This window comes from Elephantulus edwardii, unplaced genomic scaffold (genome assembly GCF_000299155.1).
Source record: "Elephantulus edwardii isolate Elephantulus edwardi_28Jun2011 unplaced genomic scaffold, EleEdw1.0 scaffold00004, whole genome shotgun sequence".
Lineage (NCBI taxonomy): Eukaryota > Metazoa > Chordata > Mammalia > Macroscelidea > Macroscelididae > Elephantulus > Elephantulus edwardii.
This window is the reverse complement of record NW_006399754.1, coordinates 9355197-9370961: the sequence shown is the minus strand read 5'-3', so window position 1 is coordinate 9370961 and position 15765 is coordinate 9355197. Positions and strand designations below refer to the sequence as shown.

The 15765-nt window shown below is 34.8% G+C and overlaps 1 protein-coding gene across 8 annotated transcripts in view; it reads right to left on the bottom strand.

Moving 5' to 3' along the window:
• Positions 1–15765, bottom strand: part of POSTN (periostin, osteoblast specific factor) — a 45382-nt gene that overhangs the window by 3848 nt on the left and 25769 nt on the right. The window contains exons 16-21 of one of the 8 annotated variants that reach the window (XM_006879539.1): positions 15261–15306; positions 10164–10244; positions 6751–6840; positions 4602–4691; positions 3518–3595; positions 2956–3039 (exon numbers count right to left, since the gene is read on the bottom strand). In XM_006879539.1, coding sequence (XP_006879601.1) covers positions 2956–3039; positions 3518–3595; positions 4602–4691; positions 6751–6840; positions 10164–10244; positions 15261–15306 — 469 coding nt within the window. The remainder of the gene's footprint in view (positions 1–2955; positions 3040–3517; positions 3596–4601; positions 4692–6750; positions 6841–10163; positions 10245–15260; positions 15307–15765) is intronic. The other 7 variants (XM_006879540.1, XM_006879541.1, XM_006879543.1 and 4 more) reach the window with 7 other exon arrangements.

The window sequence follows — 15765 nt, the reverse complement described above, 5'->3', positions numbered from 1 at the left end:
AATGAGATTATAACTACTATGAGATTAGGGACTATACTCAATCCAACCAAATATATTCTATGTACAACACTGCATATATTTGTTTATAAGAATATAATATATGATATGATATAATATAAACATAATATATTAATAGAGGATTCTAGTGGCTTAGTGGTAAAGAGTTATATTTCCAACACAAAGGCATGCCATTCAAATCAACTAGCTGCCCTGTGGGGAAAAGATCTGCTTTGTGATTTACAGCCTCTGAAAACCTATTGGAGGGTCATCTAATCATATAAAATATATTTATATGTATTTGAAGCTCTGGTGGCATGGTGGTTAACACACTTGGATGAACCAAGGGTCAGCAGTAAAACCTACCACCTGCTCAGGGAATGGAAGATGCAGCAGTTTGATGCCTTAAAGATTTCCGACTTTGGAAACCCTATGGGACAGCCCTGCTTTGTCCTACGGTGTTGAGATGAGTCAGAAATGATTCAACAGCAATGAGTTTTGTTTTGACTTTACCACAGTATAAAACAGTTCAAATAGGAAGTATAAAGCTTTCACAATTTGCTCTGGACCTTTTCACTCAAATCACCATGAAATAATTTATGAAAATATGAAGCTTTAAGATAAAGACTATAGTTTGGACCTGGAATGGTATCATTTATATTCACATCAGTTTCTTTTGTAAATCTCTGTCCTTTAGCTCTGATAAGAATTATTGGTGCAATGATGACTGAGTGGTTTTATGTGGCTGGAAAAAGATAGCCAGTGACTATCTAGATACTAACAACCATGGAAGAAATCCTGGTGATGTGGTCTGTAGCATGTTGTACTGGAATAAAAAGGGAGGGGTATTAATCTCCATACCCCTCAAGTTTACTTTTTGGGAGAGAGATGTGCAATTTACTCTTGTTAAGATTTATAACCTTGGAAACCCAATGGAGGGTTCCTTTGAGTCAGAATCAACTTGATTGCAATAGGTTTGAGGTGGGTCTTTTCCCCCCCATAACTATGGGGAAGAAGGAGCCTAGATAAGATGGACTGACACAGTGCCTGAGCAGGTGAGGTTGGCTCAGGATAGGGCAAGGTTCAGAGTCATTGTTCAAAGGGTCACTATGAGTCATCGTCGGCTTAACAGCTTATAACAACAACATGATGCTATGGAAATGTGAAGAAAAATATGAGAACCAAATCAGTAACAACTTAGAATGTGATACGATGGAAACTGAGTGAGCCTTCTATGGAACTGGGAAATCACACACAGGGGACAGAAGAATTAATTTCCAAGATTCACAAACACAGTAGTTAAGAGGTAAATATATTACATGGAAAACAATAGAATAATCACACTTCAAATTTGTAATAAATACATCTTCTCTAGTGGAATCCATTTTTAAGCACTTAGTTGCATTGTCTATAATTCATTAGCAAGGGTTCATTAGCAAGGACTTATTGGAAAGTAAAAAAATTAAAAGATACTTACCTGAAGTTAAACCTAAATAAATTAAAACAATATAAATGGAGCAGCTGCTAATTGAGTTATTCTCTAGAAAGCACTGCCATTCTACAAAGCTGCTTACTATGGAAAAGATTGTGGGGAGAAAAAAGAATTCAATTTAATTTCATAATGTATTGGCCTCTTCCCCCAAGTTCCTAATATCCTCCTAGACAGGAGTTAGCTATGTGGCGTAGATGACTGTTAAGGCAGTGGAATTTATCTTTATGTTACTGTAATGGTGAATATACAACACTATGCATTTGGGAAAAATCATAGAAAGTGCAGAACAAATACTAAACCCTAATGTAAATTAAGGGAATCAGTTCATCATTTGGAACAAATATATTGTAGGCCTACATGATGTTACTAATGAGAGAATGGTCCAGGGAGTCACCTACTTTTTAGAATAACCAACTATATAAGGTCAAAAAAGAGCAGCCTTTATCCAACTACAAAGCCCAGAAGGCCAGAAGGGACCGGATGGGAGGATCAATGGAAATAGTAACATTAGGGAGGTAGGGGGACAAAGGCGGTTACATTGTGGGAGTTGTAACTAATGTCAGAAAACAAAATATATATGAAGAGAAAACCAATCTGCTTTGTTAACGTTTGTCTGAACTCCATTAAAAAAAAAGAGGAGCAGTGGGTAAGAGAAATTGTGGTTTCTGCTTTCCGCACAATTTTTCTAGACAGCTGACATTGCTCTCAATAATAGTCTCTTATATTTAAAAATTCCTATGATTTAAATGAAAGTTTCTTAATGTAAACTATTTTAAAGTTAATTATCACTCAGAGTTTGTGTATGATTTTGAATTCTTTTTTCTGCACCTTTGCTTTTAAAGTACCATTAATGCCCATAGAGAAAGAACATTCCATACTTTAATGATTAATTTCATATGTAAAAAAATAACATAAACCCCAGGAATATATTATCATTCAAATGGTTAGAAGAGAGATACCCATTATCAGCAATATAGTTTGGCAAAGAAAGTTGCTAAATGCACTATTTTTTTGGTAGATCTATCATTTAGCGAATCCATAAACATGCCTTTTATTATTATAATGTCATGGGGGCAGTGAATACATTTAAAAAAATATATATAGTGCATAAATTTGGCTTGTTAAAACATCTTCTAATTAAAAATTTTTTTCTCCTCTGGCATATTTAAAACACCCTTATGATAATGTCAAAGCCAAAATAAAACAAATATATGTATATATATATATTCATTGCTCCCCAACCATAAAACTTTTTAAAGACTGTTGAAACTGGTAGTTATTTCTTCTTAACTATTGATTAAACTGCAATTGAACCAATTATTCTGTTATGACAATTCACGATGTCTTCTTAGAGTCTCATTTTAAATTAAAACAAGCACAAGAGCACGAGAGGTCCAGTCTTTAAAAAGCTGAGGGACTCACTCACCAGGGCCTGTTAGGGCAGTTAGTGGTTTTCTTTTACTAACCTCCCTGAAGCAGTCTTTTAATGTCTTCATCTTCGAATAAATGACCATCCCCACCTTCAATGAATTTGGTGACCTTGGTGACCTCTGATCGGATACACGTTTATAGCAGAAAATGGTTTATGTAATAAAAAGACAAATAACTCGATGGGATAAACAGCAGGCCTCTGCCCAACACTCACATCCTTCTCAGGTTCCAGAGTTATCTTTGCTAAGTGAAGTTTCTCCGACATTGAATAATATCCAACAAATCAATACGGCTGCTGGTTGAGTGTTACTTCACATCTTTTGAGATCTTTATTTCTTTTCTTTTTTTTTTTTTACATCTTTTTCTTATATGAGTTCGGAATTAGAAAGAAGAAATAGGATAGGGCAGAGAGTAGAGAAAAGGTCTGAAAGATGATTTTAGGCTGTGAGCGGGGTACAGATTTGTGAGGGTTGGTGTAGGATAGGGCTACAGGGCAAGCGTCTGATCTCTTTTCTCACAGGGTCACAGAGCTATCCTTGACCAGACAGCACCAAACAACAACAACATGCCACAGACACATGTTCTAGACATACTCACCTTCTTGCAGCAATTTCTTCAGCGTTTCCTCTGTGTCTGCTCCACTAGTAGAAATCCTAGTATATTTTATTTCAGGACCTGAGGAGGAAACAGTGACAAAGGCCCGAGAAGGGAGGTAAGCTTTCCTGTAACCAGACTCCAATAAACCTCATCGCCCTGGTCAAGTAGATTCAGACTCATACCGGTCTTCTGTCAAGTTTCCAAAGCCTCGAATCTTTATAATAGGAGCCTGTTGGTCTTTCTCTGTGGAGCAGGTGGAGGATTTGAACTTTTGGCTAGCAGTCCTCTCGTTATGCGCTACCCTAACAAAGCTCCTTATGTGCTCTAATTTGTTTCGTTATTATCTGTAACTGTTTTCATAGGACAACAGAATATAGATGTAACAGGTTAATAGATGTACCAGAGACCCCTTGACCTGCAGAGCCAAAAGTATTCTACAAACAGAAAGGTAATAAATATTTTAGACTTTGGTGAAAAATGATTTCTGGTACAATTATTCAGTTTTACTTCTGTCCTGTGAAAATAGCCACAGACAATATCTAAACAAGCTAGTGCAATTGTGTTCCAAAACACTTTATTTACAAACAAGCCACACAGATTTTGTGATTCAAATGACACTAAAAAAATACCTATAGAATAGCTGATTTTAGAATTTTAGGTTGAATTCTAGGTGAGATGTTGATAGGTTTACAAGTTTTTTCAATTATTTAAACTTAGATATCTTTTTTGTGCATAAATCTCTAGCCCTTAAGATCAATGGAAAAATCAAAGGATAGAATAGTTTTTCTTCTAGGATTTGGGAACTCATTAGTAAACAAATTTAAGATAATATATCTTATAATATTTATGCTTACATGTAATAAAACCATGCTTATAGATTTATCTAAAAAATTTCCAAGTCAGAAATAAAAGCATAGACAGCATATTTAGAAATATATTATTTCTACCAAATAAATCCAAATTGACTTCAGTAACCACCAAGAAACGGCTGAGTGTCTCTAATGATTCTTATAGAAAGTACAGGATTAAACAGTGCTTATTCTTATAATCCAGATGGAGTTACACATTTGAAATGAAAGATTACCTTTAATGATTCTTTCTTCTCGTGTCTCTTTCTCAGTTATTTCCACAGGCTTGCCATCAATAATTCTTGTGTACTTTTTAATAATTGGCTCTGAAAGTAGGGGGAGAGAAAAAAATGCATTTGATTGATTTCCAGATGATACCCAAGCTGCTATAAAATAGATATTTTAATGATTAAATGCATTTCTTAGAACAGAACAATTTCAGATTTAATTATAATCTTTTTGGGGTTTTTAGCATTTTCCATTGTTTCAGTTTATTGTTTTGTTTGCAAAGCATATAGTCTTTTTTCCCCATACTAGTTTATTTACAAAACTCAAATACAAATTTGAACAAATTCTTTCAATTTCCCTCATCCCCCCACCCATCAAATTGTACAACTCAATGATTAATCCCCCATCCCCCCTGCACATCCACATCCCTCTGCTTCCAGCCTCTCCCACTTCTCCTGGATCCTTATACTCATTCTACAATAACAGTTTTATACAGTATTTATCATTGTAGGACTGAATTAGTTCACTCAGCATAATGCTCTCCAGTCCCTCCCAAGTTAGGTAGCAATTTACAAAGTTATTGTTCCTGCATGCTGCTAGTATTCTATTGTGTGATGTACCATAATTTTTCAATCCATTGTTTCCAACAGGGTGAAAGAAAATCTACAGACTGGGTGATACTATCTCAAGACAGGAGTCTTATAACAAAAGTTTACAGAATACTCCTGGGCCTCCACCAAGAATAAGACTGATAACCCAATTACAAAATGGGCAAAAGACATGGAAAGAATTTTCACAGAGGAAGCTATTCACATGGCAAACAAACACAAGAAGAAATTCTCCAAATCACTGGCAATAAGAGAGATGCAAATCAAAACCACAATGAAGTACCATCTCACTCCAGTAAGAGTGGTAAAGTTTAACAGGGCAGCAAGTAATAGATTTTGGAGAGGACATGGTGAGAAAGGAACTCTTATACATTGTTGGCGGGATTGTAAAATGGTGCAACCATTCTGGAAGGTCGTCTGGTGCATCTTCAAAAAGCTGCACATAGAAATTCCATATGGCCCAGCTATTCCACTACTTGGAGTATATACCCTGAGAAAATGAGAACTGAGGCACAAACTGAGATTTGTACACCAATGCTCATAGCAGCATTAGTCACCATCAAGAACATGGAAACAGGCCAAATATAATTGTTTTTTGAGCAAATCTCAAATCAATTCAGATCAACTGAGCTCTAAAAGTTGGTAGTTATGTCCTACTATTGGACAAGGGCAAGTAGCAGCTAGACAGCTAACTCCCTTGTCCTACGTAAAGTGTTTTCAGAACGTAGAATGAGTATTTTTTAATAATTTGATGGAGTCAGACATTATTAAAATAAGTCTGTAACAAATGATTCCAGTTGTCATAGATTTCATTACGATTCATATCAACCCACATACTCCAAAGGATTTTCAATGGCTGATTTCTCTAATAAACTCTAGACTGACTTAATAGTTGGAATCTTACACAGATACTGCTATATATTTCTCTCTTTATGAATATATTTATTATATGATATGCTATTATATCATATTTATTATATTATTAAATATTCTATTCATAGCATACATATATACATATACTCTATATATAGTATCTATTTTTTTCAATTCTATTATTATTGCTATACTTCATAATCATCACGTGGATATGCAAAAGTAATGACAGTGTTTTTTGGATTTGGCAACTTAATAGTTAATGTCTGTTATTTCTAGTTGACCAAGAACTCAAAAATAAGATTATTTCCACAACTGATCAAATATTAAAAAAAAACAACAAGAAAAATAATTGATTGGTATTTTTAAATTCAACATTACTTCAGATAATTCCAGAGAGCTCAGGTTGGCACCGTGGTTGTTAGGCGCCTCTGGGTCAAGGACGACTCATAGTGACCCTGTGGACAACAGACCTGAACCCTGTCCTATGCTGCGCCATCCTCGTCATCTCTGACACACGAGCCCATCGCTGCAGTCACTGTGTCAATCCATGTCACTGAAGGTCTCCCTCACTTTCGCTGACACTCCACTTTTCCAAGCATAATGTTCTTTCCCAGGGAATAGCCTCTCCCAGCAACACGCCCCAAGGATGAGAGACGAAGCTAGGAATACACACCTGCATGAATCACTTCCGTGATAGTTTCACCTTCTTTAATCATTTTGAATTCAGGGTCCCCTTCGATTCTGACCTTTGTTATAGTGGGTCCTGAGACATTATTTTGGGGGGGAAAAGGACCATGTTAAAAGCAGTCATTTACATTTACCAGAACCAGAAATTTCTTTTAACTTTTGATTTTACTTACATATCAAATTAGCTGCAGGCTTTTGAAGCCAGTTTTAAATATTTCTCATTGTCTTCAATGTGCAATACTTAGGTGAACAAATGACTTAGTCTACTAAAGTATTTCACCTGTATTGTATGTGATGATTGGATAAATACATCCATTCATTGATTGTGATTAAGTATATGTATATAAAATAATACAAACATAGCTACACTTTCTGAATCATACAACATACACAAATTTGAGTTTTCTCTAATTATAATTAGTGTAGCTATTCACTCATCACACATAACAAATATCATTAATTTAATTTCTGGTATTTCTCAATATCTTATAATTTTGGTCTAAAATTCCAATCTAAAAACAGCACAGGATGAGTGTAAGAAAATTCCAACTTCATGCCAAACTTTAAGAAGCCAAGTTGTGAGATTTAAGGGAAAAAATATTTTTAATTCTTACCTTCTGCCTGGAAATAATGCAAAATTTACTAATTAATAATCAAGCAGCCCTTCAAATGCAAGAGTTAAAGAAATTTTGTATTTGACTTACAAAATGATTTTGCTCCAAGAGAAAATCATTTTGGGTGTTAGAAAGCTGATCACTACATTAGTTAATCAAAACTATTTCACAAAGGAAAGAAAAAATAAGATTCAGTACATTTAACTCATACTATAAGACCCTTAAATAGTTGAATTTTATTATAATTATGATTTTTTGATAGGATTTATTTGCTCGTCAGAAATTGTCAGTGTACACCATCACCCAGAGCTAAGTAGTCTAAAAGAGTCTAAATAAGAGGTGGGGGGGAGGCTCTGGAAAAGAGTACAATTCTTTAAAAATACACGTGTTTGTTATAGTAAAACTACATGTATTTCATAAATAGTTGTTCTACAGGGCAAAGTGAGTACTACCATACAATATTAAGTCCAGACTTTGGGGGTGCAGCAACTTTAGAAATAATGGACATCTAAGAAATTTAAAGACAAGAGTCTTTAAATTATTCAAGTAATAAAATATACAAGACAACATTGCTATTGGAAAGTCTCAATTGAAATTTCAGAAACAAATCTTTAATGTAAGGTCTATGAAAGCAGGGATTTTTATTCCTATCTTTTTTCCTATTTAGTCCCATATCTGGAAGAGTACTCAGAAACATAAATATTTGTTGAATTGAATTCCAGTTAATTTCTTTCTACGTCTGAAGTCTGGTAAGGAACAACTTACAATTATGTCTTGGAGTCTATGTATTAAGTCAAGAATCCACGAATTGTTAATATCTGTGGATATTCAAACAATAAGAAGAAAATGCCAGTCAACCATACTAGAAGCTAGACAAGTATGAATGGCGATGAAGGCATCTGTTTCCATCATTACACTTGATAGAAAATTCTTGAATTTTTGAGCTAAAGAATTATTAATGCATAGGTAGGCAACAAGAGATTATTTCTTATCCACATTGCCAAAATAGGAAGAAGCCAGTAGAATTGCGATTCCGTTGTTCTCCTCTAATTGTAAGAAGATGAATATGGGGATAAAGAGTCCCATTGACAAAGATTATGAAGACTGATGAAGAAACATGAAAAAAGAAAAGAATCTGTGCAAATAAGAGCAGCGTGTGTGAATACTTTCAGTTACAGAGCTGTGTTCAAGAGATGGGATACAAATTTAGGTATTTTAAGAGTAGCATGAGGATCATATAATCAAGTCTATGATCAAGGATTATTTGATAATTAAAAAACCCAGAATCATTAAGAATGTTTGCACAGTAAAAATCTATCACTTAAATTTCTTCCTGGTAAATCAGATTCTCTTCATTAATATGTAAGAATAATTAAGTGAGCATTATTTTCTTAAAATAACATATCTACAAGAATAATTTCATTTTTGGCCTCAAGAGTGACTGAAAATTTGGATAACCAATAAACAAGGAAAGAAACTTTTATATTTGTGATTTCAATGTTTAAATTTTAAATTTCCTGGATTGCTTTAAAAGGTATACATAAAAATATGCCAGACAAATCTATCTCATTTAAAAAATAATTACAATAGTAGTTTTTCTGAAATTTAATCAAGAATGTAATCTATTCATTTTTCAGAAGATTACCTCTTCTCATGTTAGAGTGAAGAAGAAGACCAGGCCTTTTCTATTTGATAAGTCATGTTAAAAATCAAAGCAAACTTACAACAGCATAAAGAAATCCTTAAACATAGAAATAAAAAACTGTTAGGGTCTGATCTTTAGAGATGACAGTAATCTACCAAACGAAGGCAACATCAAGGATGTTGGATTTGACGTACATAAAGTCAGGACTGGAATTATGGACTCATTATGTGGTTCCACTTGGTATACCCATTATTTATTTCCTTTTTTGTCTCCAGTGGTCTAATTTCAAAATAGATTATGTGTGATTTTTATGGGCCCTCATTAAATTAATTGCTTCTGTGTTTTATAAGAAGCTCTGGTGGCATAGTGCATAGTTCGGGGCTGTTAACTAAAAGCTCAGTGGCAACAACACTGCGTGCAAAAACCTGCTGGTTTCCTCCCAAGAAGATTTACAGCCTCATAAACCCAATGAAGGGTTGCTTTGAGTAGGATTCACGTGGATTGCAGTGGACTTTTCTGGTTTATTAGGATGCAGAATGAAAAACAAAAATAAAACCAAGCTCATAAACCTCTTTTAATCACTTTTCAAGAAGACTTTCTCGGGGGAGCTCTGGTGGCCTAGTGGCAAGGAGCAGCAACTACAATCCCAGAGGTGCAGGGTTCGAATCCACCAGATGCTCTGCTCTGCCGGGATGCTCTGCCAGGGAAGGAGGGACAATCTCCTCCTGTACCAGTCAGATTTGATTTGACGGTACACTCACACAAAAATAAAAAAATTAAAAAAAAAAAGACTTTCTCGTGATTGGAAACAAAGCTACAAATGGATATATTCTAAAAGACTCTAAACTGCAGCAAAACATCTCACACATATTTGTCTATGGAGTATCTGGGTTCCAGTGCTAAAACAATGGTCAATTAAGCTCAGATTAAATCAAGTACCAGCAAATGTACTGAAAGTATTAGGACTGTACCACCTAGTACGAGAAACCATTTGCACCCTGCAGTTTCATGAGCATGCCACGGGTATGGAAGTATTTAGCATGTTAGTTTCAAAGAGAATGTAGATACATTCAAGAAATCAGTCTAGTACATGGAGTTTTCTTTTTCCGCAAAGGATCCATGTACAACATTCACTTTTACCTTCCGTTTTGATAAATGGCTGAAGACTGCCTTCAATCACTCTAATTTTTGGTTCCACAACTTTGGTTATAATTTTAGTTGCTGAAAAGTATAGAAAGTGGAACATGAATAATGTCCATGTAAAAACACAAGAGCCTCTTTTTTTTTTTGAAGAGTATATTGAGTTATAAGATGTAGTGTCACAAGGAGGCAATCCGATACAGGCAATGTTCATGGTACATTCTTTAGTACCCTCTCATGTCCAGGTGTTCACCTTTTAGTGCAGCAACTTAGGTTGTTCCAGGGAAATACACGTTTTCTAAATGAGGTGTTCTACCTAGAAATCTATATTTTGAACTGCACCACTAAAAGTTCATTACCTTCTTTTGCACTTCTTTCAAGTTTTGGCTACATAGCAACAGAAAACAAACGAACACCGTTAGTTGTATGCAATTTGGAATATTTAAAATGGCAAGACTGGATCTTGTTTAATTAGAAGATAAAATGACAGAAAAAGACTATCATTTTCATGGCCTTGGTAACAGTTATATAGAAAAGAAAATAGGAAAAAAGTGCAGGATAGATAAAAATAATTTTCAGCCAACCAGAGAGGAGCTTGATGCAACAATGTATGATAAGTTTTGAGGGAGTTTGTTTATTTGATTCAAGATAAAATGCCTTTGGTATCAGTTTTATTTGTACTGAATTATTTTAAACTTCAAAGTTTGTATTTTAAATTTATTTTATCTACCCACGTAGAAAAACAATGGGCAAGATTTATTTAAAATGCTAACCGTCTATGTGGATGACTTTTAGGTGAATATGATGTGGTTCTTTCTTACAATCATAGATACTTATTTTTTTTAAGTTTTAATTAGAAGCCTTCAGATGGCCTCGTGATACAAAAGTCCACAGTGAAGCTGACTTTGCAGTCACAACAGATAGCGTTGGCGCTTTAGAGACGAGACGCTATCATGTGAAGTGTTCCCATAGAATTCAACTCTGATTGCAGAGATGTTTAGCTGTGTCAGCCTTTTGAAGGAGTGTCGATTATAGGACTGACTTGAAACTGTGCTTTAGCTGTGTCAGATGGTACATCTTGTGAACTCATGTTAAAAATAAAAATAAAAAAAATAAATAAAATCTGTGTTCAATTATTGACTTTGTCCCTGCAATTTGTCTTACCATAAAAAGATCTCTCCATGAAAGAGGTCAGTGTTATACTTATTAGCATAGCTAGTTACTTTTAACTTAATTTTTACCTCATGTTGTTGTTGTGGTTAGGTCAGCTGGGTTGAGTACGACTCATAGCGACCCTATAAACAAAACTGATCTATCCTCATACTTCCTGACACAAGAGCTCATTGTAGTAATCACCGCGTCAATCTGCCTAGCTGAGGGTCCTCCTCTTCCTTGGCGACCCTCCACCCTTCCTAGCATCATGTCCCTCTTCAAGGAACAGCCCCTCCTAGAACATGCACAAAGTATGGGACGTGAAGCCTCATCATTCCTGCCTCCAAAGAGCACTCCGACTGCACCCCCTCCAAGACATATCTGTTTGTTCTCCTGGCCGCCCATGGGATGTTCAGTGCTCTTCTCCAACACCACAGCACAAAGGCGTCAATCCGTCTGTAATCCTTATTCGTTGTCCAGTTCTCAGATTTATAACAAATAATCAGAAAGACAATGGTCTGAATCAGATGCACCTTATTCTTCAAACTGATGTCATTACTTAATAATTCGGAGAGGTCCTTAACTGCAGATTTTCCCAGTGCAATGCATTTCTTTATTTCCTGACTGCTTGTACCAAGGATGTTAATTGTGGATTCAAGCAAGATGAAGCTGTTGACAGTTTCAATCTCTTCTCCATCCATCATGACACGGTCTATTGGTCCAGTGGTAAGAATTTTTTTTCTTCTTGATATCCTTGGTCCTCTGCAATGCGTACTTACTTACAGCAAGCAAGGTTGTGTCATCTGCTACACACCTCTTCATAGAGTCCAGTTTCTTGTATAAATTGTTCAGCATACAATACGTAGGAATAGGTATGCAGAGAGAGAATACAACTTTGACACACTTCCTTTTCAATTCCAAACCATGCAGTACTTCCCTGATCCACTCTCACAATATCATTCCACATGAGTAAAATTAAATGTTCTGGGACTCCCATTCTTCTCAATGTCAGACACAACTTGTTATATCCACACAGTCAAATGTCTTTGCATAATCAATAAAGCATAAATACACATTTTTCAGGTATTCTTTACTTTCAGTCAGGATCTATCTGACATCAGCAATGATATGCCTGGTGCCATTGCCTCTTCTAAATCCTGCCTGAATTTCTGGCAGTTCCCTATCTATGTACTGTTCTAGCTGTTTTTTAATTCTCTTCAGCTGTATTTTGCTTACACGTGATATTAATGATGTTGTTCAATAGTTTCCACATTTAGTTGGATCATCTTATCTTGGAATGGAAACAAATATGAACCTCTTCCAATCTGTTGGCCAGACAACTGTCCTCCAGATTTCCCAGCATAGACTGATAAGTGAATCCAAGGCTGCATCTGTTAAGTGAAATAAGTCAATTGGTGTCCCATTGATTCCTGGGATTGTTTTTTTTTACCAATGCCTTCAATGCAGCTTCTACTTCCTCCTTAATTACCATTGGCTCTTGTTCATATGGTACTTTCTGAAATTTTTCTGTGTCAATCAATTCTTTCTGTTATAGTGATTCTGTGTGTTCCCTCCATATTCTTTTGATGCTTTCTGGGTCATTCAATATATTATCCATAACATCGTTCAATATTGTGACACAAGGCTTAAATTTGTTTTGCAGTTTTTTCAGCTTGAATAACGCAGAGTGAATTCTTCACTTCTTATTCTCTAATTTCAGATCTCTGCACATTCCTTTATAATACTTCGTTTTGTTCTCTGAGCTTCCCTTTGAAATCTTCTGTTCAGTAATTTCATTTCAACATGTTTTTCTTTTGTTTTGGCAATCTTAAGAGTCTATTCTGACATCCATTTTTTTTTTTCATTCTCCTCCATTTTTGTAATGACCTATTACTTTCTTAATTGATGATATCTTTGATATCATCCCACAACTTAGCTGATTCAAGATCATATCTTGGTTCCTGTGAACTTAGATTTCTTTGGCCCCAATTTGAACTTGTATATGAGTAATTGATGATCTAATACAGCCATCCCTTGGCCTAGTTTTGACTGCTGATAAATTGAGCTTCTCCAATGATTTCTTTCACAAATGTAGTCAGTTTGACTCTATGCAGCCCATTAGGTGAGAGCCATGTGTAAATTTGTCATTTGTGTCTTTTAAAAAATGTATTTGCAATGAATAAATCATTGTAAATACAAAATTCAATCTGTTTACAGCTTCCTTTCTATCACCAAGCCCATATTTTCCAAACTGTTCCTTTTTCACTGTTTCCCACTTTTGCATTCCAGTGATCAATTATCCTTAATGCATCTTGATTGCAAGTTTGTTCAGTTTCAGACTGCAAGATTTGTTAAAAATTCTCAATTTCTTGCTCTTTTGTCTCTAGATGGAGGTGCATATATTTGAATAATAGTTGTGTTAATGAGTCTTCCTTGATATTAGAGCTCTTAGTTAGTTCTTTGGTTCATTGGTGTGAGAAGGATGGACAATCTCCTTCTGCCTCTGAAAAACCTGCTGGAATATCAGCTGTTAATCCATTCCAACTTGATGGTACACAACAAGATTTCATTGGTGGATTTGTCCCAATATTGCTTTTCTGAAGACTTAAAAGTGTTTTGACAGGTTATTGCTCCAACTAAAATACCGAAATCAGTCTTCTTCATCTCACCTGCTATATCTGCTACAATGCAATAGAGCATTTCTACCTCCAATTTAAGGTTCATGATATTTGGGAGATGAGAATAATATACAAGAAAAGAAATTTTAAAGAAAAGTAAAGAAAAGGACATAGGTATGGACTCTTCAGTTTAATTAGTTTCTAAAATAATTAAGAGCAGTAAACATTTTGTTTTGCTCTTTTTTATTGGCTTTATTCTTTTAGAATACCTCGTATAAATCTTAGGAAAATATTTCTTTATTAAGTAACTGAAAACTCATGTTTACAACACCTTTTCTAGCAGAAGAAATTGAATAATTGAACTAATATTTTAGTAACTCAGTATTTGTAGAGTCAAAACAAAATGGATGAATTTCTGCTTTTGAAAAGTATAATGGAAATAAGAAAAAGGAAGAAAAATACACAATAGAAGAAGATATGTTACAGTGTACAATTACGATAGTAAAATTTATGACAGTCATTTCTTTAAAAGTAGAGACATCATTTTGATAATCTGGTAGTGTCAGAGAAAATAAAATCTTGAAATCTAAAAATGTTAAGTTCATAACCTGGCAGACTTTTTGTTTTGTTGTCCCATTTTGAATGAGAACTTGTCAACCTCTAGCATTCCAAATCACCAGGTCATAATATTAGTACTTTTTGTCATATTTTTTTCCTCCTTGCTGTTAGAATGTTCAAGCTTTGAAGGAAGAATGAGGGACAAGACCTCCAGTAAACATTTGTGTTCACTCAGCTGAATTTTTCAAGGGTTCTCTGGTGGCCTAATGATAAGAAGTGGTGCTGTAATCTCAAAGGCATGGGTTCAAATCCATCAGATGCTCTGTGGGAGAAGGATGGGCAACCTCCTGCCAAACAATTTATTTCCATGCAATTTAGTGTCTATGAAAACCCACTGGAGGGTCAGCTTATGGGTCTGTTCTGACCCAATGGCAAACAACACGTCTGAATTCTCAGATAGTCAAGAGTGTAATTTTTGCTCTTTCTTTGTGTGTGTGTGTCTCTTCCCACCAGATCAGCCTTTATGTTTTACTGCCTTTCTCAAGTTGTATGATTACCACAGGGAAGCTTAGGAAAGGGTTCATGGAAGGGTATGGCCAAAGCTTAGAAGCCGTTCTCTGCCTAGACTTCAAGCCCAGGCTCAAATGAAATGAAAATTACCCTAATTTAAAATTCCAAATACCAGATTATCAATAGTTTCTGTAATACAAGGGAAATATCCCCTAACATAATCCTAATTATACATGATAAATATTAAGTATATACTTACTGTAGATAGTCATGGGGATTTCTTTGAAGGTGCTACCACGAACAAACTGAAAATGTATTATCACATTTAGTAAGTACCATAAATGTAACAGTTATATTTAAAAGTCTTATCAATGTTTTCTTATTAAATTTAAATAAGCTATCACTCTACTTGATAAAAAGAAAGTGAAATTCCTATATAAATAATCTTTTAAAAATCATATTTCCTTGCTGTGCTGGCCAGATGACAGAAACACCATTACATTTTTATTCTATTAAAATTCATGAAACAAAAATATTCTCATTTTCTGAGACTTTGGCATTACAAATGCAAGGAACATAATGCATTTTTTTGCTTTTCACTACTGTGATTAATGAAAATATCTTATAAAATAATACTTTTTAACTTTCCTATTTGGTATCAAAATTATTTGATAATGAAAATATTATAGTCAATATACACTTACTGTGTCAACTGGATAGCAGACTTTTGATGAAAAGAACCATCTCTGATTAAACTCAGTATT